General features: G+C 38.6%; 1 protein-coding gene and 1 long non-coding RNA gene across 5 annotated transcripts in view; one reads left to right on the forward strand and one right to left on the reverse strand.

Annotated features, from left to right (window-relative positions):
- RASA1 (RAS p21 protein activator 1) overlaps positions 1-8,120 on the reverse strand; it is a 48,772-nt gene extending 40,652 nt beyond the window's left edge. Inside the window, exons 1-2 of the mRNA XM_032212683.1 lie at positions 7,639-8,120; positions 281-433 (exon numbers count right to left, since the gene is read on the reverse strand). Coding sequence (XP_032068574.1) covers positions 281-433; positions 7,639-8,078 — 593 coding nt within the window. The 5' untranslated portion in view covers positions 8,079-8,120. The remainder of the gene's footprint in view (positions 1-280; positions 434-7,638) is intronic.
- LOC116505451 lies at positions 7,545-21,054 on the forward strand. Of its 4 annotated transcripts, XR_004254941.1 has the most exons (5): positions 8,120-8,278; positions 8,482-8,735; positions 9,521-9,597; positions 13,807-14,060; positions 20,205-21,054. It is a non-coding gene; the product is annotated as an uncharacterized LOC116505451 (long non-coding RNA). The 4 variants fall into 4 exon arrangements; XR_004254939.1 differs by lacking the exon at positions 20,205-21,054 and having other exon boundaries at positions 8,122-8,278; positions 13,807-15,615; XR_004254942.1 differs by lacking the exons at positions 8,120-8,278; positions 8,482-8,735; positions 20,205-21,054 and adding an exon at positions 7,545-7,640 and having other exon boundaries at positions 13,807-15,615.
- The last annotated feature ends 1,645 nt before the right edge of the window (positions 21,055-22,699 follow it).

The following is a 22,699-nucleotide window of genomic DNA, read 5'->3' on the forward strand; positions in this document are numbered from 1 at the left end:
TTTTCACAAATGTTTTGAAATTTGTGAACAAGTTTGTGAACCACATAGTCACTACCCTTAAAAACAGGGGGCCCAAACCCCCAGGCCGCACAAGCGATGGGTGAGCGCTTCTGATGCTCCATTTGTGTGACTAGCAATTGTACACAAGCGCATGCACCTACCACTCACACAGAATCATCCCCCCCACTGGTTCGCCAAGTGGGAAAGGATGCGGATTGCTGCCTTTTATAGGAGTTTATAGGAGTACAGTTTTCAATTTCAAAAACAAACATTCACTCACCTAAAGTGATTAACAACATTGGTTTTGCTCAGAAATGAAAGCACAAATGACCCAGGCCTTCGATCACTCTCTCGAATAAGGTAACTTCCAGGTTTTCCTGCTTGTCGAAGACGTTCTTCTGCAATTGTTCTGTCAAGTTTTCCATGATACCATCTGAAAACCGAAGCATTAAGGCATGATATATTCAATCTATTCAATCAATTTAGCAGAGCATCTGGACCTGAAAATCCTGGATAAAATATCTGTCATCCATTTTTCTTACAGGCTGATGCAAGTGAATGACAAGTTTATTCCTAATGTAATACTGTTAACAGAAATCTAAAAGTAATAATTATTATAGTTGTTTCATTTTTAAAAAATTTAATGCATTTTATTTTAAAACAGGCATTAAAACTTCACTGATTCTTGCACTTCTGGATAATTTTTTCAGCAAACTAGGATCTGGACACTGCAAAACTCCTATTCTTCTGAACTTCCTTTGGGAGATAGGACATACTCTTCTACAGTGCTGCTCTTCCTTTTTTAGGTTATTATTCCAGTCTTGGGTGAGGGGGAGAAAGATCTCCTTGGGGACTTCTACTTTGTTAAGTTCTCTCTGCTCTCCACTTCTTTTTAACAACTACATGAAGCCACAAGAGAAGTGAGGGCGTCATCTGTTGGCAGAGGATGTGAAATATGCTTCTGATAAGCAGTTTATAAATATGCTTATACAGCATAAGTGTTGATCCAGTCCCTGGAGATTGTCACATGAAGTCCTGAATGAATACCTGCAAACTGGACTGAATTTTGTTTATATGGACCAAATATTTCCACAAAAATATATTTGACTCTTGACTCTGAAAGGAATTTTATTCCCATTCAGACATAGTTTGCAAGACTAAGCGTCCTCCTGTGGACTAAACTCTCGACTGATTAGAAGGTGGTACTGCAGCTAGTATGGTTTTTGTACAGCTATGTCTTACTTGCCAATTCTAGCTATTTCTGGATTAGGAAACCCTGTTCAATCACTTGTGACTCAGTTACCTCCTGTTTAGATTGCTGCAATATGCTGTATATGGGGTATCCTCAGGAATCATAGGTAAAGTTAGCATAAGTTCAGAAAGTACAATAAGTACAAAATGCAGTCCAAGTGACCAGGTATTTTGATCACTGTTACATTTTCTGGAATCTGCTGCCTATGGAGATCCAGTCTTCTCCTCATATATTTAGACAACAGTTAAGGTGTAGTTATTCTATCAAACTAAGGAGACAGGTGTGTTGTGATTAAAGATCTGAATTCAGCAGACATTTATATTATACATTGTATATTCTCTTTCTTGTATTATTTGATAGCTATGGTTATTTTATCAGTGGGTTTATTTACTATTTTGTGAAAGGTTGACTTGGTGATGTTTTTGATTACTAGCTGCTTTTATGAATAGGTGGTATATCGACAAAGCAAATAAATGAATAATAGATTTCCCAGAGGAGGCATATGGCTGTCTAGTTCTGCATCAGTTTCGCCCTCCAAGCTATTTTTTCAATCCTGAAAGAATTTAAAAATTTTCTTTTGAGGTACATATAATCCTTGACTTATGACCACCATCAATGGAAATTTTCCATTGCTGAGAAAGACAACTGTTTTGCCTAGTTTTCTTGTCACAGTTTTTAAGTGAATCACTGTATTTAAGTTAGCTAAGTGAATCTTGCTTTCCCCATTGACTTTGCTTGTCAGGGAGTCACAAATAAATTATCACATGACCTTGAGACACTGTAACCATCATAAATACATGCCAGTTGCCAAGCATCTAAATTTTAACAAAGTGACCACAGAGATGCTACTACAGTTGCAAGTATGAAAAACAGTAATGAGTCATTTTTTTCAGTGCTGTTGTAACTTTGAAGAGTCACTAAATGATTGGCTGTAAGTTAAACACTACCTGTATCCACCTGAACTTTTCATAATGTAAACATGACAAAAATTTAATTTCAACACAATTATGAATATTGCATCAAAACTAAACTTGAAATTCATTTACCCTTCCCTATAGTTCCAAAATTAAATGTATCAAACTAATATTTCCAAACAAAATACTCTTGGAATATGTTCTCAGTATTTTAGTATGTTGCTAGATCATATACATCAGACTGCAAATTTACTTGCATCTTGAAATCTCAAAAACACATTTTGGAAAATAGCTTTCAATTTTAAATCATCCTCTGTACTTACAACTGCACTATCAAGTACCGTATTACAAAATATTTTTACATATAGGGCTTAATATCTTCATTCTACCATATAGAAATAATTTTCTCAGGAGGTTATTAATATATCATTACAGGATTGTTGTGAGAAAAATGAGGAAAGTGTGTTGGATATATTCATCATATGTAGTTATTTGCAAAAATTTATAACAGGATATAAATTATATAAATAATTGAATTGAATTGAATTTATTGCATTTATATGTCGCCCTTTTCCCCGAAGGGGACTCAGGGCGGCTCACAATCCAAGTCAGGGAAGGGGGTACAGATAAGGGATAAAAAGACGAACAGAACAATACACAGTTTAAAAGCACACAACAACCATACCATTCGAGGGGGGGGGCAAAAGTTCTTTAGCCCCAGGCCTGTCGGAACAGCCAGGTTTTAAGGGCTTTGCGGAAGGCCTGGAGGGTGGTAAGGGTTCGAATCTCCACGGGGAGCTCATTCCAGAGGGTCGAAGCAGCCACAGAGAAGGCTCTCTTCCGGGTAGTCGCCAGTTGGCATTGGCCGGCGGATGGAATTCGGAGGAGGCCTAATCTGTGGGATCTAATCAGTCTATTGGAGGTAATTGGCAGCAAGCGGTCTCTCAAGTACCCATGTCCAATACCATGAAGGGCTTTATAAGTGACGACTAGCGCCGTGAAGCGTATCCGAAGACCAATAGGCAGCCAGTGCAGCTCGCGGAGGATAGGTTTTACATGGGTGAACTGAGGTGCACCCATGATCGCTCGCGCGGCTGCATTCTGGACAAGCTGAAGTCTCCGAATGCTCTTCAAGGGCTGCCCCATGTAGAACATGTTGCAGTAGTCCAGTCTAGAGGTCACAAGGGCATGAGTGACTGTTGTGAGGGCCTCCCGGTTCAGGTAGGGACGCAACTGGTGCACCAGGCGAACCTGGGCAAATGCCCCCCTGGTCACAGCCGACAAATGGTGTTCGAAAGTCAGCTGTGGATCCAGGAGGACTCCCAAATTGCGAACCCTTTCTGAGGGGCGTACTGTTTGACCCCCCAGCCTGAGAGACGGAAAACTTGGCCAATTAGTAGGAGGGAAACACACCAGCCACTCGGTCTTATCCGGATTGAGTACAAGCTTGTTAACCCCCATCCAGACCCTAACAGCCTCGAGGCACTGGCAAATTGCATCCAGAAAGTATACTAAATATCTGTACAAGTCATCCTGAATCACTTCTACAAAGGAAAAGTATACCAAGTATCACTTTAAAATTTTACATTATTAAGACAAGATCAATTAAATTTTGCTAGTGATAATCTTTTTCTATATATAGTATGGGCATAATTACTAATTTTCCCTTTAAAAAAATTAAAACCAAATTAATTCCATCTACCACTCTACTTATCAAAAGAAAATCTTGCCCTACTGAAAAAACACTTGCATTTAATTCCATAGATGATATAATAATTTTTGTAGCACTTTTCAGTTTAAAAAGATGGTGGCCAGTATTCATTTATTGTATTTATTGTTCATATTAATTTCAATATTGCATTATTGTCTTTTCCATGGGATATTTATATCTTACAGTTTTATACATAACCAAGCATAAAACATATATAAAGTTTACCTAGACCAGTATGTCATTGAATTTGATATATACAACAGCTCTTTTCAAAATGTTACTTCAAATATATTTTTCAGATTACACAGTAACTACAATAATTATTAAAACTATGCAAATAGTTTAATAATTTTATAGTGATTCTATATGTTGACTTAAAAGTCAAGCTCCACAGAGTTTGTGTGTCCAAGTATACTGAGAGGTAGTCCTTGCTTATGACCACAACTGAGTCCAAAATTTATGTTGGTAAATAAGATTTGTTAAGTGCCCCATTTTACAACCTTTTTTTGCCAGAACTGTTAACTGAATCACTGCAGTCATTAAGTTACTATCATAGTTTTTAAGTGAATCTGGCTTCCCCATTGACTTTGCTTGTTAGAAGGTCGCAAAAAGGTGATCACATGATCCCAGGACACTGCAAAGGTAATAAATATGAATAAGTTGTTAAGCATCTGAATTTTGATTACATGGCCATGGGGATGCTACGGTGGTCATAAGTGTAAAAATGGTCATGTCACTTTTTTCAGTTATGTAATGGGTACCTGAGAGACCGCCTCCTGCCGATTACCTCTCTCAGACCAATTAGATCGCACAGGTTGGGTCTCCTCCAGATTCCATCTGCCAGCCAATGTCAGCTGGCGACTCCCCGGGGGAGAGCCTTCTCTGTTGCAGCTCCGGCCCTCTGGAACGAGCTCCCTGTTGAGATCCGGATCCTTACTACCCTCCCGGCCTTCCGCAAAGCCACCAAGTCCTGGCTGTTCCAGCAGGCTGGAGGGAGCTGAGAAGCATCTACCTCCATAGAAATTGTGAATGTTGGTTTTGTTTTTAATATGTTGTCTTTGTCTTGTTCCCCCCTTTCCCTTGTCTTTTCTAAGCCGCCCGGAGTCCTCCGGGAGTGGGCGGCATACAAGACAAATAAATAAATAATAATAATAATAATGTTGTAATTTTGAACGGTCACTAAGTGAACTGTTGTAAATCAAGAACTACCTGTATAGTAACCAGGCAGAGCTATGCAATGGAAGCAGAGGAAAAAGAATCTGTTGTAAAGGACCACCAAATCTAAATTCCAACTGACACCAACTGGGTGGGGGCAATGGGGTGAGGTGGGGGCACACAATTTTCCACTTTTTCATTAGCATGATTTTTCCAGGGTTGGAATATTTCAGGGATTTGTCTAGGCAACATATACATTTTCAATTTCCCAATCCTCCCTAAATTACCACATTTCATTTCTTGCACTATCATATCACAGTGGTTGTCAACAAATAGTGCAGAAAGTCTCTGTGAGCAGACCTCCCACAATGACTACAAAGAAGTAAAGATCTGTAGGTGTACAGTATCTGGATCTAGCATGGGCACTTTCTATTCCTATTGGCAGCTCCTCTGTCCCTTAATTTAGAAAACAGACATTGGTTAAGGAAGTAAAAAAGCAGTGGTTATATATCCTATTGCCATCCCCTCAATTCTAAGAGGTATTTTCCTATGCCTGCACAAGTAACATGCAAGTCCAGGAAATAGAATGGTTCCTTTAAGGAACAACCTGTCCAAAGATAAGGTATCTTTTTCAGATCCAAATACTTCTCACCTTTATGAAGCCACTGTATCTAACAGCTCCAGTGATATTACCTTAACACTTCTATAGTTATCCTGTTAATAAAGCAGCTGCACACATATTTAAAATAAAAAAAAATATCAATGAATTTATATAGCAGCCATCTGATCAAAAGTGACTCTGTGGTGGTATACATAATAGCATAGTTAACTTCTAAGGGATCTAAGGGAGTAATTGGGTACACAGATTATCCATTAATAAAAATTTATTAAACTTCTATGCTGCCCAACTTAATTATTCATGTACGCCACCCAACTCTTGACAATCAAATAACTGCCTTAAATCAATAAAAGATAAAGGCATTACCCCTAAATGTTCATTTAATCTATTTTCACCGCAATAAGCAATGACATCATTCAAATGTCAGAAATTATCTCATTTTTATAAATTCATATTATATGCATAATGTAAACATAATGTAACATAATGTAAGTGCTTCTCTTGAAGTATTTGGATGCAGATAATTTGTCCTTTATTTTTCAAGGCAAAATCTTCTCAGGAATAGTATTTTTATAAAAACGTTTATAAGGTAAGGCTACTACTAGAAGAATACAATACATAGATTCAAAATAGTTATAATTAGTCACCGACAAGTGTCTCTTTTTCAGGGAAGGAGCACACTAGGTGATTGGATACATTCATGTGTCTCTTTTTCAGGAAAGGAGCACACTAAGTGACTGGATACATTCATGTGTCTCTTTTTCAGTGAAGGAGCACACTAGGTGCTTGGATACATTCAAGATTTTCCAGAAAGGCGCTACATCATTTCAATTTTGCAGCTATGCTAGGTTTATTATGGCATCAGCTATGATCATCCTAAATAAAACATCTCTGTTTTATGTTATAATAGTTTTGAACTTAGAAATAGTATTGGGTTCAAACATCATTTTAGCAAATTAGGCAGTAGAGCAACTATGTGCCACTTCAATAAACTCAATTGTTAATAGATGAGCAATTTTTAGTTTTATGCAATGTCCTGCTCATAAAAGGAAGACTGAAGTCTCTTTGGAAATAAGAAGTCACTGGATTATACACTAGCTGCAGTGAATGAGATGAAGCATATTTTGCCTCCTTTGAAAAGCTAAACTACTTCCCATTGTTTTTTTTTAAAAAAATACACAGCAGAAAGCTGGTTTAAAGCTTTGCAATTGTAAGTACCTAAAGCTTCTCAGTCCCCACATGAACCTGTTCTGATGTCAGGATCAACATCTCTGCCCCTTTCAAAGTTAATCCATTATCAGAATACACAACATCATTTCTTTCATTCATTAGAAAATACCTATTTAAAAAAAATATTGCCTAAACTCGATAGTGACACTTTTAATGTCACTACCATAGGTTATCATATGCAAAGAGTGATACACTGTATTTATTTATATTAGTTATTTCAGAGAGATGTTATTATTTTTTCCTATTTTTACGTCTATGAAAAGCTTTGAACACAAAGTGTGTGTTACCACTTACCATGGTACCACAGAAACCTTTATATGCAGAAAATGTTATAGTTAAAAGAGAAACAAGTCTCATAGGCCATTTTTGGTTTCAGTCATGGATTCCTTAGATAAAAATATTGAGGACTGTTAAAGCTACGGTTAAGCTTTCGGAAAACGCCCACTTTGGGAAGCTTTAGGCAAAAACGAAGGAAACGTGTCAAATGCGAGCTTATTATTATTTTCAAGCGAAGAGAAGGTGGGGGGAGAATTCTTAGGTTTTCATTTTTTTCCAGGCAATCAGGCAGTTGACTAAGCAGCTTCCAACGGGATGCGGGAAGAGAAAGAGGCGGCGCAAAGAAACTTTCGGGACTTGCTCAGAGTTTGACATACACAACACACTTCCACCGGGTGCGGTGCTAGAAACCGAGACTTTTGGGAAGGATCCTCAGCTGACTCCTTAGCCTGGATGGGGGGTGGATGGAAGGCATACTCACAGGTTCGTGGGGGGCGCGTTCAGTGGGATGGCCACCTCCTCTTCTTCATACTCGGGCCCGTCGAGAGAGTCGCCTTCATCCACGGTGCTCAGTCCTCCGGCCGGAAGCGGCGGCTGCGGAGGCGGCGGCAGAGGAGGGAAGCTCCCGACAGTATTGACGGCGGTGCTACCGCCGCCGCCGCCGCCGCTGCTCTCGGAAAGCGGTAGCGTCGCCGCTAGCGGCCCCTTGGACATCTCCGCAGGGGCAGGCCTGGAGCCCACCGCGAGCGAGCCCGGGGCGGGACAAGCACTCAGGCCGGAGCCTCCCAGAAGAACCGCCGCCGCCGTCTTGTTGCTCCCGCTGCGGGAGGCTGCGTTGGCGGCGGGTGGGCAATGTCCCCCCGCTTCTCCGGCCGCTCCCGAGCTCCCCTCTTCGCCGCCAGCCTCGGCCGCCGCCATCATGCTGCTCCGGCTCCTCCCACCCCTTCCCCGCCTTTAATGGGACAGCCCGCAGCCGGGAGGAGGCGGCCGAGAGGCACAGAGAAAAGAGAGCTGTTCCCCGCCTTCGCCTCTCAGCGGGGAAGGGAGGGAACCGGTGGACCTGAGCTGCCTCAGGCGCGGAATGGGAACAATGGCAGAGCCGCCCGGTAGCCAAAACTCAAGTCAGTTCCTGAGGGTGGGTGGGGGGGGAAGCGTGACATTCCTCCTCTGGCACCGAAGGCTGCGGCTCTTTCAGCGCCTCACGCGCTCCCTCAGCCAGCCTCCCTTGGACTCACTGTGGGCTGCTGTGAGGCGGCAGCGCCCCTAGTCTTTCCACTTGCCGCTCCTCTCCTCCACACACACACCCTCCGACTTTTTTTCCCAGGCGCATGCGCGTCCCTTCGGCCGCCACTGTTTGCCACGAGGAAAAGCACGGGAAGAACTTCTGCGGCAGCGGCGGGGCAGTTCTCGGGGCAAGCTGGGCTTTCGGAGAGGGCAGGAGGCGCCCCCGGTCCCGTTGGGAAAGGAAGACGCGATCAGGAACTCAGGGAGTGCCGCGTTTCCCAGTGTCAGAACTCGGAAAGAGATTGGCAGAGGAAACAGCGCAGTCTACCAGTTTAATCGGATTGCGGAGACAGAGTGAGAGTTCGTGGGCTATAAAGGGCTTCCCTGACTGTCGGCTGACTGCAGTTTGTCAGTTCGAATCTCACCGGGGTCAAGGTTGATTCACCCATCCATCCTTCCGAGGTTGACAAAATGAGGACCCCGATTGTTGGGGCCAATATGCTGACTCTGTAAACAACTTAGAGAGGGCTGTAAAACACTGTGAAGCGGTATATATGCAGAGGTAGTATTCAACAGGTTCTGATCAGTTCTGGAGAACAGATAGCGGACATTTTGAGTAGTTGGCCCCATCCATTCTCTGGCTCCCGAGTCCCAGCTGATCGGCAAGAAATTGGGATTTTGCTGTATCCTTCCCCTGCCACGGCCACCAAGGCACACCCACAGAACCAGTAATAAAAAATCCCACCAATGTAGATGCTATTGCTATTTCTAAGAGGCACAAAAAGGTTTCTTGCCTATGAAAACCTCTGTCATATTTTAAATAGGTCCTATTTTTTTGGTTTGGTGCAACTGCTGCATTTGACTAGTTAAGGCGAGGCAAAGAAAAATGCTTCATTGCCCCTGCAATGGGTATCGTGGTACAGATCAGTCTTTCTCAACTTTGGCAACTTGAAGTCCACATCCCTTGATGTTGCTAAGGTTGAGAAACACTGATAAAAATGAATCAGTGTGTGTGGCAAGTGTGTGTGGCAATGGTTTTTGCCTCTGGTCCACAAAATGCAAGCAAGTTAAATGTGATAATATACCTCAAGATTGTGCTCTAATGTGCTGTTTTCCTGCTTGCTGCAATTTACAAATAGGATTATTGCTGGCCTTGGTCCCATCAGCCCAAGCTTGGATGTAACCCCAGTAAGATGTCATCAAGGTCAGCAAACAGGTCTGTATTTATTTATTTGTGCATAAACCTCTCTGTGCAGCTGAATCTTACATCAAAGGCTGCTTGGCTATTACTGGGTGCAGAAACATCTGTCCATCTGTTATGGACGTATTTATTCATTTTTCAAAGTTGATAGCCTGCCCAATTCAAAACACTTTGGGCAGGTTACTGTATGTTGAAATTAAGAGCTGCCATAAAAGAAAAATACAAAAACAGTAACAATAAATCAACCAAGTAATATATCAGCCCTTCCCCCAAGAGTGCATGGATAAGGTTGGCAGAAATTGCAGCATTCCAGGCACTAGAGCTGGAGCCAAGACATTCTTTGTATCTCATTCTGTAATGCCAAAGGTATAAGTTGCGTTAAAGTATTGTAGTTATTTTCAAAATTATTTCATCTGAGGCTGTATGTTAATATATTAATATATTCCTATTTAGTTTTTCAGAAATGTATTTTGCTAAAAACTGTTGTGGGCCAGAACCCATGACCGGCCATGGCCTGTTTGCAATTGGGCCGCGTGAGTGGCTGGGTGGTGTGCGTGGATGCCCTCAGCCCCACTCGTGTGAGCCATAGGTACTCACCTGTGAATGTGCCCACCCCTCCCACAAAACCTTCTTCTCTTTTCCCCCCTCCCTTCCATTCTGGGCCATCAACCCAGAAAGGGTGGGGAACTGTGCTGTAGGTGATATAGAACAGTGATGGCTAACCTTTTTGCCATCATATGCCAAAAGTGGGGGGAGTGCAGGGAGGTGCCGTGCACATGTGTGTCCACACCCATAATTCTATGTGCCCGCCTTCCATGCATGCACCCGCAACCCCCCATTCTCCCCCTGCTTTTGGCACATGATGGCATGGTGGACCTGTTTTTTGCTCTCCTCAGACCCCAGAGCCTTTCTAGGAGCCTGGGGAGGCCAGAAACGACCCATTTGCTGACTTCTGGTAGGACTGGAAAGTCCGTTTTCCATTCTTCCCATGCTCCAGAGCCTTTGCCTGGGAAGGACAAAAATGGCCTCTCCCCCTGGTGGCCCACTGGAGGGTGAAAACAGCCTATTTCCCCCTGGTCTTCCACAACAAGCCCCAATTACTCATGTGGCTTTTTGGGAAAATTAATTGCCCACCCCTGGTTTATAGGAACCAAGCAAGAGAAATAATCAGCACCCACTAGCATTTTTATTTTTATTTTGAATAACCTATAATAGGTTCTACATTATACTGGAACCTTTCTGGTCCAGTTCTGAAATAATGGTTGAACTTCAGAGTGGTTGTGATAAGGATGGGTAATGTTTTTCTCTATTTTTTTTCTTGTTGAAAATGGGACTGGATGAAGAAAGGAAGGTAGAAAGAAAGGAAAGTACAAAGGAGCTAATGAAACTTTCCACTTCTATGCATCTTGCATGCTTTCTTCTGTGTTTAATATTTTCTAATTTAAGATGTTAGTTATCACAGGAAAGGGAAAAATATTGTATGAAGAAAAATGCTTTCATTAACAACAGCAAAGCTCTGTAATGTTATGAGATAACACCACTAAACATAAGCTTCATACAAAATTAATTTAGAAAGAAGGAAAAACAGGAAATTGGTGAAAGGAGAATTTAAAGCAGAAGTCCCTAATCCCCGGGCCACAGCCCAGTACCATGCCATGGCCGATTCAGAATTGGGCTGTACGAGCAGTGGGTCGGAGCACACGCAAGCACACAACTTGACTTGCATGAGTGGTAGGACAGCACACACAGAGCTTGACTAGTGCAAGTAGTGGGCTGGTGTGCACGTTTACAGTTGTACTTGCATGAATGGCAGGCCGGCGCACACTGCCAAACATGCATGTGCATTCTGCCTGCCACTTGTGTGGGCCTGTTCCTCTCTCTTCCCCTTGCAGGGCCTCCAAACCCTAAAGGTTGAGGACTGCTGATCCAAGGCGCTCTAAAATCTTAATATACTTTTATCCAAATTGTAGAATTGTTGGTGTTAGTTGATTAAGTGGTGGTTAAGAAAATGCTGTGGCCATTAAGTGAATCTGTTTTATCCAATGGGTTGTTTTTGTCAGAAACTGGAAGCAAACTCCAGCAAATGGTGTAAAATATCAACAATCACTTTCATGTGGGACTCTGCAAACGGCCATAAATGTGAACTGATTGTCAAGTGCTCAAAATGCAGTCATGTCAGCACAGGATGGTGTGGACCTCATAACTTTAAAATCAGGCCACAAGTAGCTTTTGGAGGTCTGCCATAACTTTGAATGGTTGCTAAATAACCGGTTGTAAGTTGAAAACTACCTGTATGTCTGTTCTAAGCAGTTGCACAAAGAAAATGTTCATGCATATAAATTAAGCTATGTAAGCCCCCAAAAATAGTTCATTTTTAATGAAGTGGTATTAACACAATTATATACTGCCTCTTTATGATCTAGGAGTGTTAGAATTTATGACAGATGTCAAAGTAAATTGTTAACTTGCTTTATTCTTCAAGTAGTTTCAGTTACAAAGGAGAAGTGAATTTAGGAAATGAGAGGCTTCAGATTAGCAAGATGTATAAAATGGCAAGTGCAATACATGTAAATAGTATAGCTATGCAACTTGTAGCATATTGACGATCTTTTTTCTGTCAACAAATTGATTAATTATTGCAAAAAAAAGATGGAACTATACATGGAATGTAAATAATGCCATCTAAGCAGTCATTGCTTTTTGGAATCTTGCCTCATTGGAGACTAGTACATAAAAATTGTATTATATTTAGAACAATGTTGAGAAAATAGTTATGGTACTAAAACATATAGCCAGTTAATGAATGCATTTAGTATCCAGGCGTCTTCCTTGTTTTACCTTATCTTATCAAACATCCTCCTATAAAAAATGCAGTCTATACTGATTTAAATGGTCTGAAAAAATATTTAGAAGCTCTTAATACAAAAATGACATATCTGCAGGTCAGATATGGATTGTGGATTATTCATCAACACATTTTTTTACAGGTATAATGGTTCAGCCACAAAACATAGCACAGCATAAAAAAATAATTTACTGGTTCGGGTAGAAAGAGGCAGGAAGAGAAATACTTTGAACAAGCTTAGTAGGTACTTGCGACCAATAAAGTATATCTCTAAACCTTTCTGAAAATTCATATTGTTTTTTTACAATGCCTCAAAAAACCTTTAGGGGAAAACTGCCCTTTTCAAAAAAGTTCAACATTCTGAAATCAGGTTAAAAATATACTTGGCAAATTCTATTCAGAACTGCATTTAGAATGTATGAAGTATTTTTTACCTGCAGAACTATGTCTTGATTTTTACCAATATAACCACTCTGATTTACAAGTTGCATTATTTGCCTTTGGGCCTTTCCTCTACTTGGTTTCATGTAAAATATTAATGCAAATGCCATTATATTTAATCATACCCCTATGGTGCCATTAAACTTTCAAAGCACAGAACAGTTGTGAGATATTATTAATTAGGTTACAGTTAAATTGTGGTCCATTTACTGTTCTCTAGAGAGGCAAATGGCTGTAGTCACATGACCTTAATTCAGGTTGTGTAGAAATACAGCAAAACAAATAATAAATTCTTTATGATCTGCTGTTTGGGAATACAATACGCAGTAGCCTCCTAAATGTGTAATTTGAGTTTGGAATAGAAAGATAGTACATAAGTAAATATAATGCAATCATATGTGAAATAAATGCTGTTAGCTATAAAATGGTATAGTACCAGAATATGAGGACTTCAACAATATAAATAAACATTGAAATATATGACTAAATGCATTTATTGCATGTTGCATAGTTTTTAGGTTTCTATCCTTCTCTGACCTAGTGACCACTAGGTGTATTCGGATTATAACTCAGAATTCCTAACCAATGCATTCGTAACTAGAAATTTTGAAAGTAAAACTCTCAAATATCCAATAGGCAGCTGATCAGTTGGGATAAACTTGATTCATCTTTTTCAGTTTTCCCTGACATAAGGCCTTTTTCTATGCTTTCTGCCATTTTATCTTTTTAAGTGAGAGTGAAAGTTCCATTCGCATGTTGTTATGGTATGCTTTAAGAAAAAGAAAAAGAAATAACTGCGAGTATGCTCAAAGCATTTTTTAGATTTCCATGACAAAATATTTTTTCCTGAGTAACACTTCATCGGATATTATGTAACATTTAAATCCCCATTTTTAAAAAATCATCTTTTCTTTCTGTCATTCCTCTAAACCTCACAGGTACTTGTGGTTGTTGATCTTTCATGCTCTGCAGATGAAAGTAAATGAATTCCAAAGAAAAGAGAAGCTGAATCATCAGACATAAGCATGCTATTCTTATTATCTTGGCACCTAAGCAAAGGCAAAATTTTCCTTTCAAATACCACTGTGTGGCAGCTGTGACTGTCCTTAATGAGTGTTTTACTTAAAATAGACAGAAACTGGGAAGGCTTAAATGGGAACGATACCAAGAAAACAGACCAACCAGCCAGATGGTGAGTGCTTCCAGTGGGGTGGGGGGAGAGGCGGATTGTGAAAGAGTCAAATCACAGCAATTAACAGGGAATAAAGGGACATGTGGGAGCACTTACACTTTTGTGAAACACTCTTGTTTTTCATCATCCCCTACACATTTATATGTATGCATATGTAATTATATCTGACAGACAGGTTGAGTATTTATTTTTGGTCTGTTACAACTATTTTAATTATTCCCAGCCACATTAAATCTTCCATTTGAAATGAGGTGCATTTTTTCCCAATGCAATTCCTAAATTGTGATATTAATTGCAAATGTTTAATGATTTTTATCAACCAAATTAATAGCAACATTTGTTTCTATGCAATGAGTATGAAATTAATAACTAAGAAAGGATTCATTCTCTCCATGTTTTTGCTGACAATTTTTGGCAATATTCATTAACCAGTTGCCTTTGAAGAACAGGAAATAAATCCTGTTAAGGATTTAGTATCACAATATACACAACAAGCATACTAAAAGTGCATGATACAAAGCACCTTAAATCAGTTTACATCTTCCCAATCTGCTCTTTGTCAGATCCATTGGACAGCAGCTCTTATAATTCTCAGTCAGCTTGGCCCTTGGACAGTATAGTTTTCAAATTAAGGATAAAACATTATTAAACAGTTTTTGTTAATTATTGAATTCACATAGTGTGCTTTGCCATGAAATGGTTAATTTGGTTGGATTTGTCTTATTGCGGTACCTAAACTTATCCGATTATGATTTATTCAACTGTTAACCAAGCAGAGCTTTTACCATATATGGACCTAGCCATATGTTGAGTGTCAATAATGATTGAGAACTTCAGTTTTACAGAGTTTTCCAATCTTGATATTTTTTTCCATTGGCTAGCAAAGAATATTTAGTTGTGTTCAACAACAACGACAAAAAACTACCCGTTATTATTCATCCTTCTGCATGTATTCTTAGATATACGGTTTCACAGTCTGTACAAATCCACGCTTGATTTAGAATCAGATCAAGATCTAGATCTTTGACAAACAAAAAGACTTTTTAAAAATGCAAGCGGACAAAGCATCGAAATCAAATCAAATCCAGGAATAAAAAAATAAACTCATATTTATCCCATTTAACAAATTTTAAACAGAAGTAAAATACAAGTAGTTCAAATAAAAAATGAATTTCATATTCAATAACCTATCTATAAATTTGGCAATTCCCAAAAAAATAGGGCAAAAATTAAGATGATATAAACCAACATTCAGTATGAGGTTGCATGGTAAATTTCTGGCTCAAGATTTTCACAGATTTTCTGAAGTAACTCAGTTAAGGTCTCTGAAATAAACTTGTACTTCCACTCATCTTGCTCTTAAATCAGCTTTAAGTTCTTTGCTCCCACAGATTTCAGCCAATTCCAAGATTGTTCTTGATTTCTCTCCAGAATATTTTATTACTTTCCAACAGTCTTGCAGTATTTTGATGTTGTGAAATTCATGCCAAATTCTGTGATTCAGAAATGTTATGATCTGTTTTTCTGCTGATTAAAGGAAATAGATACTGAAATGATATCTCATTCATTGGTAAACTCATGTGGGCAGCACATTTTTTTAAAACAGCAGTCAACTGCCTCACATTTTAAAATAACATTAATTATGTCTGACATTTAAATTGCAATTCCCAAACACATTTTGTATTGTATGTTAGATTACTGATTTTGCCAGTTGTGTCTGAAACAAACTTTCACTTGTTTTCAGAATTCCATTTTACAGGAGTATCTCTACAAATTAGAAGCTTTACTTAAATTTAGCGTTGGTGCTACATATTTCACGTTTTATATAGCAGATACAAAAGTATATTTGAATAATCTACAGAATGTCATTTTCCATTTCTCAGTTGTAAAATGACTGCAAAGAGCCTTGTAACCAGATGCATCAGCAGGTTCCATTTTAATAAATGAGAGCAAAATCAGATAATTGGGACACATAGCACATGGCTATGACATTGTGACAGATATATCAAAGGATACAATAGAGGTTTCAAACTCAAGGCCCGGGGACCAGATTAGGCCTGTGGGTTGATTAGATCTGACCCACTAGAAGCATGCGCCCCCCCAAGCTCCATTTTTGCTGGCAGAGGATTGTAGGAGGCCATCCCAGCCGAAAACAGAGTTCAGGAGCCCATTTTCACTAGCAGAGCACTTGGGCCACCACAGGCACCTACACCAGTGACATTGAGCTGGCCATGTCTACCCTGGCCATGCCCACCTGGCCCTCTGAGGTCAAACACAACCCTTTCATTTTGGTATTGCTTGTCTTGTGGCTAAGATTTATGAAAAGTGTAATCTGAATGCCAGGTTCAGCAATATTAGTTCCACAGTGCATTTTTCTCTTGCTCCTATTTGGTGGTTTTTAAATATTAATGAGGAAAGCAGTGTCTGAAAGAATTTATCACAGATGACATGTATTGAAGGGGAAAGTTGTGGAGCAAATCTGTGTCTTTTTAAAGTATATTCTTTTCATTTTCATTAATGGTCACAAAAATATAGTGTCCTTCCTTTTCAAGTTAAATATATATAAATTTATGAGGGTGCTAAAAGCTTACCAATATAGAGGTTACCAATAAAGAATTATCTAAGGATAACTTCAAGAATAATCGACAAAATACAAGGTATAGCTAAAAAAAAACCTAATGAAAGGCAAACAGCAGACCTAAACCCTACTACTATGGAGAACCCATGGCACATATTTGACCATATTTGGTGGCACGCCAGCCGTCAGCTCCTGTGCACATGTGCTCGCTGGTCAGCTGATTTTTTACAGAGGGCCAGAAGAGGTCGTTTTCACCCTCCCCATGCTCTGTAGGCTGGGGAAGGCAAAAAATGGCCCCAACGGACCAACCGGAAGTTCAGGAAGGAACTTTCAGTTGGGCTGTTGGGGCCATTTTTTGACGATCTCAGGCTTCAGGAAAGCCTCCGGAGGCTGGGGAGGACAAAAACGCCCCCCCGCCCCCTGAGGCTGTCTGGAAGCTGGAAATAGATCATTTCCGAATTTCAGGTTGGCCCATTGCAGCTGTTCTTTGCTCTCCCCAGCGTCCGGAGGCTTTCCTGAAAGCTGGGGAGGGTGAAAAACTGCTCCAATGGGCCAACTGGAAGTTCAGAAACAATCTGTTTCCAGCTTCCGGAGGGCCGGGGGTGACCATTTTTGCCCTCTCCAGACTTCAGGAAATCCTCCAGAGCCTGGGGAGGGGTCACACATGTGAGCATGCGGGCACATGCTCGCAATTTTGGCACATCATAAAAAGGTTCACCATCACTGCCCTACTAGATCAAACTGACCATATACTGTTCTACTTATCCATATCTTTACATTGTTTTTCTTCTGCTTTTTCCGTAAATAGAGACCAAATCTAGTTATCACATATCAAAATATAAAGCAAGTATAAAAATATAGATATTAGTAGTAACCTCTCCACAAATTATTTTGCTAAGGGGAAAAAAACGCATGCATTTTATATAACATCAGTATTTATAGTACCTGTACCAATTATATTTCTATATTTTCATATCTCGCTTCTGAACTAAACTATAAATATGAGAGAAATCCAGTTCCCTAATGAAATGGGACATTTAAAAAAAATGTCACTTAATGGAATTGAATGATAAATTCTGAATTTCAATGGTGTAAAATCATGGCAGTAGATTTATACAACGTGGCCATCATTAAAGATGGTTACAAACCCACCCAGTTATGTATCCTCTGAAAACTATGGGTGAGGAATTCTGGAAATAGAAGTTAACACAGCTTCAAGCTGCTAATGTTGAGAAACACTGCCCTAGGAAGTGCTTTATTTGAAGTTTCAGTGAAGAAAAGCACAACTTGAAATGTTGCTACAGAAGAATCTAAACTCAGCCATTTTTCCTGAGAAACGGCATGTACAGTATTCCTAATATTAGCCAAAAGTATCCCTTAAGGTCTGGTGTAGTTTTCTAACTTATCCGAAATAATTCCAAATACAAATATGAAAACAATTTTGCATCTTTCTCTATTTCATATTCTGCTTCCAAGCTAGATCAGGCAGCTTGAAAGAAAAGGTAGACAGTATTATACCTGTGAATATCACTGTGTCTGGGAAAATTCTTTTGATTTATATAAAGCTCTTAGTTTTAAAAAGGGCTTATTTTAAAAAAAATTAAAACATTAAAAACAAGGCTGGAATGTTTAATTCTATTCATTCTGCAGGAGGCAGCTTGTTTATCCCTCTTCATCTACTGCAAAAGCCTATCAAATTTCCCCCTGCCTATTTTAATCTTGAACATTTGTTACTTTATTTAGCTGCCCCAAAGCAGTTTTGGTTATTATTTTTTTATTTTGTTTGTTTATTTTCAGTTGACCAAAAACAAAGGAAGTGCAAAATTTAAAATTAATAATAGATCCTGTCTTTTAGCTTCATTTTTTTATATGGTTCATTTTTTCCACATCCAGAATCTTTTACATTCCATCATTCCATCAACTACATCCTTTCTGATCCTTAGTATCCCCTTTATAGCAACTTCAATCAGTTCAATGGGACTTTGTAATATCACTGTGTTATGAGCAGCTCCTGCATCTTTTCAGAAATACTTTCTGTTCAATCTATTAGAAATTTCAAGTATCATTTGTTTGTTCTTTGTGTGTGTACAACATGTATTTTATCTTTTTGAAATTGTTCTATTTTCACTCCTGTTCCTTTTATATATATTTTCCCATGTCAATTTTTTTTTTCCTTTCAGGTGGGTAATAGAGCTAGGTCAGCTCTCATAGTATTGTATTGTGCTGTCTGGAACAGAATTCTTTTCCTTTCAGTCTTGTAGCTGATAGCCTTGCAAATTTAGGCAATTCTGCTTCTCTTTATTCATTCATACCTATTGCCAATACAAATTTATGTTCATTTGTTTCTCCTAAGCATAATGGGGAAATGCCAATAATATAATCAATTGTTTTATTAAGGAGTCCTATCCATTCTTTCAGCTTGGTTTAGAGTATGTTCTTTTAGTGACTACTCTCTTCTGAGTCTCCTGGGATTGTCTCAGCCATTTTAATATTTAACTACATTCTAATGTCAACTATTCAATTATTTTGCCAATAGAAATAAATACATTCCAGGAATAGAGCAGACAAATCAATTCTTAGTCCAGATCTCCTGAACTTTCATTTAATAACAGGTTACTGATAGATTCTTTTCTTGAAACTTTGTTGAAATGAATAGCAATATATGCATTAATTAGGATTCTTAACTCCAGAAAGCACACTTTATTGGCTGATCAGTCTAGCTAGTCTAATATTCTTTCATGAAATTAATGTGCTTTTCTTCTGGGAGCTAAGAGTGGTACATGTACTAAACCCTCCTGCAATCTATTTCCACAACAACCATGTGAGGTTAAACTAAGAAAGCTAGCTCAAAAACACCCAATGAATTTCCATGGCTGAGAGTGGATTTGAATCTAGGCCTAGTCAAATCTTTAACTACTGTACCAGTATATCATAACATTTGTTCTTGTTGTTAGTTGCGAAGTCGTGTCTGACCCATTGCGACCCCATGGACAATGTTCCTCCAGGCCTTCCTGTCCTCTACCATCCATGGAGTGTATTTAAGCTAATGTCTGCTACTTCAGTGACTCCATCCAGCAACCTCATTCTCTGTCGTCCTCTTCTTCTTTTGCCCTCAATCTTTCCCAGCATTAGTACTCAAATTATTTCCTTAGACGCATGAATACTTACTTAATGCAATAAACCATATGATATAAAAGGATAGCACAATGATAATTATTTGTAATTGTTGTGCTTTTATTGTTGATGAGAGAAAGAAGTGGCTTTTTAGAATAACAAAAGCAGTAGAATTAATCTTGGATCCTAAGCAGCTAGAGGAATGTGGAGAGAAAACTGGCATTAACACATTCCAAGTGGTGGGACCAAAGCAAAAACTAAATTTGATTTAAATTAGTTTAAAATATCAAAGCTATTAAATACAGTCATCATAATTTATTCCTATGTTATTAATGCTTTTGTCTGTCTGTTTATCTATCTATTTTTCTATCTATCTATCTATCTATCTATCTATCTATCTATCTATCTATCTATCTATCTATCTATCTATCTATCTATCTATCTATCTACAGTTCACTGGCAACTTTTGGAAGGACTCTTAAGACATTTCCCAGAACTTCGTGAGAACCGGATGTGATCCCAGCTCTGAAGTTAGGCCCCCTTAATATAAAGAGAAGTTAAAGAAATGTCCTTTGTAAGACCAGCACAATTGTAAGAAATAAAAAGGCCACACTGATGAATAAAAAATAACTGTAGGCTACAAATGTAAAATCTTAATCAATCTTTTTGAACTGGTGGCTTTGAAAGGGGTTGAACTACAGCAGCCATCACAATCATCTGCATATGCAGTTATAGAGTAGTGGGGTTTATGGTGTGACACAACTGAAAGGCACCATGTTGAGAAAAGCTGACAAAGTATGTGAATGGAATCATCTGACATCAGAGAATGTCAAGGAGGAAAACTTGCATAAATATGAAATAAGAGATTTTTGTATTATTAATAAAATAGATTGCTCTGAGGAAATAGAAATTGGCAAGAGTAATTGCATAGCCATGAATTAAACAGCAGCTTAAAAGCAAGAGATCCATCCTACAGCACATGTTGCTTTGCTGTTAAAAAAAATCATCTGGAAATTTCAAGGCAATGATTGTGGGTTTAAAAGTGGATTAAATTAGAAGGAAATTATAACATGATAAAGAGTTTGAACAGACCTCAGAAGTCTCCAACCTCCTGCTCAATCAGGAGACCCTATACCATTTTAAACAAATGGTTGTCCAGTCCCTTCTTAAAAACCTCCAGTGTTGGATTTATTCTCAGTTTTAGACTTATTCGATCTTATTCTCAGTAAACTTTATGAGAAATAATTTTCAATATATTTCGCTCTGGTAACAAATGGACAAATAAAAACTGTCTTGTCTTGAGACAGGCATACCATATATAATTAAAACTTTTAAATAAGGTGAAAACTAGTACAAACTAATATAAAGTAAGGAAGAAAGAAGGAAATCACAAAGCAAAAAAATGAAAGTAAAGAAAAAATGTTAAGAAAATAAGAAAAGTAAGAACAAATATAAAGTGACTTCTAATATTCTTTACAGCAGTTATATGGTAAATAAAAATAAAAATTTTAATTTTTCTAGAGTTAGATCAGAAACTAAAGGTTTTTTTGACATGATCAATTTAAATGTCTTATCAGTTTTAATTCATGAAAGCCTACTCACATACATTTAACTACATGAGATGCTACACATTGAGTAATATTAAAGTACAAACATTTATGGATTATAATTTTTCTTTTTTGCATTGGGATTGTAATTGCATTTAATTGATTTTATGACTGTTTGCCACCAAGAATCACTTCTCTGATATGTGTGACCATACAAATTGAATCAACCAATATTGATTTATAACATTTTTACTCAGTATGTATACAAAGATAAAAGATGAAACAAATACAATTAGTGATGTCTCAGTAAACCATTCTTGACTTGATTGTGCAAATACCATAATTACATGGATGTGTCTAAACTTCTGTTATAAGTACAGAGGTTTGGCAATACAGATTCATCACTGTCTCCCTCCTCACCGAATGCCCACAAAATATTTCTTTCATTATGTTGTTCTTGTATACCCATTAACATTAACTAATTTCTTGAAAGGGGTATATCAACCTATGCTGACTATTTTTGCAGACAAAATAAGAGAAAAAATAGCAATAGCAATAGCAGTAGACTTATATACCGCTTCATAGGGCTTTCAGCCCTCTCTAAGCGGTTTACAGAGAGTCAGCATATTGCCCCCAACAATCTGGGTCCTCATTTTACCCACCTCGGAAGGATGGAAGGCTGAGTCAACCCTGAGCCGGTGGGATTTGAACCGCTGAACTGCTGATCTAGCAGTAGCTTGCAGTGCTGCATTTAACCACTGTGCCACCTTGGCTCTAGAAGAAATTTTAAGTAATACATTTCAGTTAAAATTAAGCTCCACTGAATTGTAGCTATTAAAAAGGCATGAGAAGGTTTTATTTGTGTCTGGAAATAAGGGAAATAGCATCTCACTCCATCATAACTTAGAAATTATGAAAGAGCAGAGGAAGAATGTATAACATTGATGGCAATTTTAGCTTTTGGCATGCTAATTGCAAACATGCATATAACCCAGCTTTTTCTTTGTGAAGGGAATGTTTTGCCGAAGAAAATAACCTTTGCAAAATTATGCCTCTCCTTTGCTTCACATTTTCAGAGAAGTAGAAAATAGAAGGATGGAAGTACAATCATCTTGTCATTATTAAAGGTATTGGAAAACTCCACCAATTTTTTTTTACATCTATTCTATTTTGACCCCCGGGGCAAACATGGAGGGATAAATAAAGGAAAGGGTCCTTGTGTTTGTTCCCCATCTTGCTTCTTATTACTGAAATGAGCTTTTGTGTTTAAATCATAAAAAAAATCTTCCCTCTCTCTCCCTTCCTCCCCCTCTGTCATTTTTCTCTTCAAAGTTAGTTGTCTACAAGGTTGGATTAAAACAATCAAGATAGCAACCACGATGGGGTGATTACCCCCCCCT

The sequence above is a fragment of the Thamnophis elegans genome, chromosome 3 (assembly GCF_009769535.1).
Source record: "Thamnophis elegans isolate rThaEle1 chromosome 3, rThaEle1.pri, whole genome shotgun sequence".
In the NCBI taxonomy this organism is placed as follows: Eukaryota; Metazoa; Chordata; class Lepidosauria; order Squamata; family Colubridae; genus Thamnophis; species Thamnophis elegans.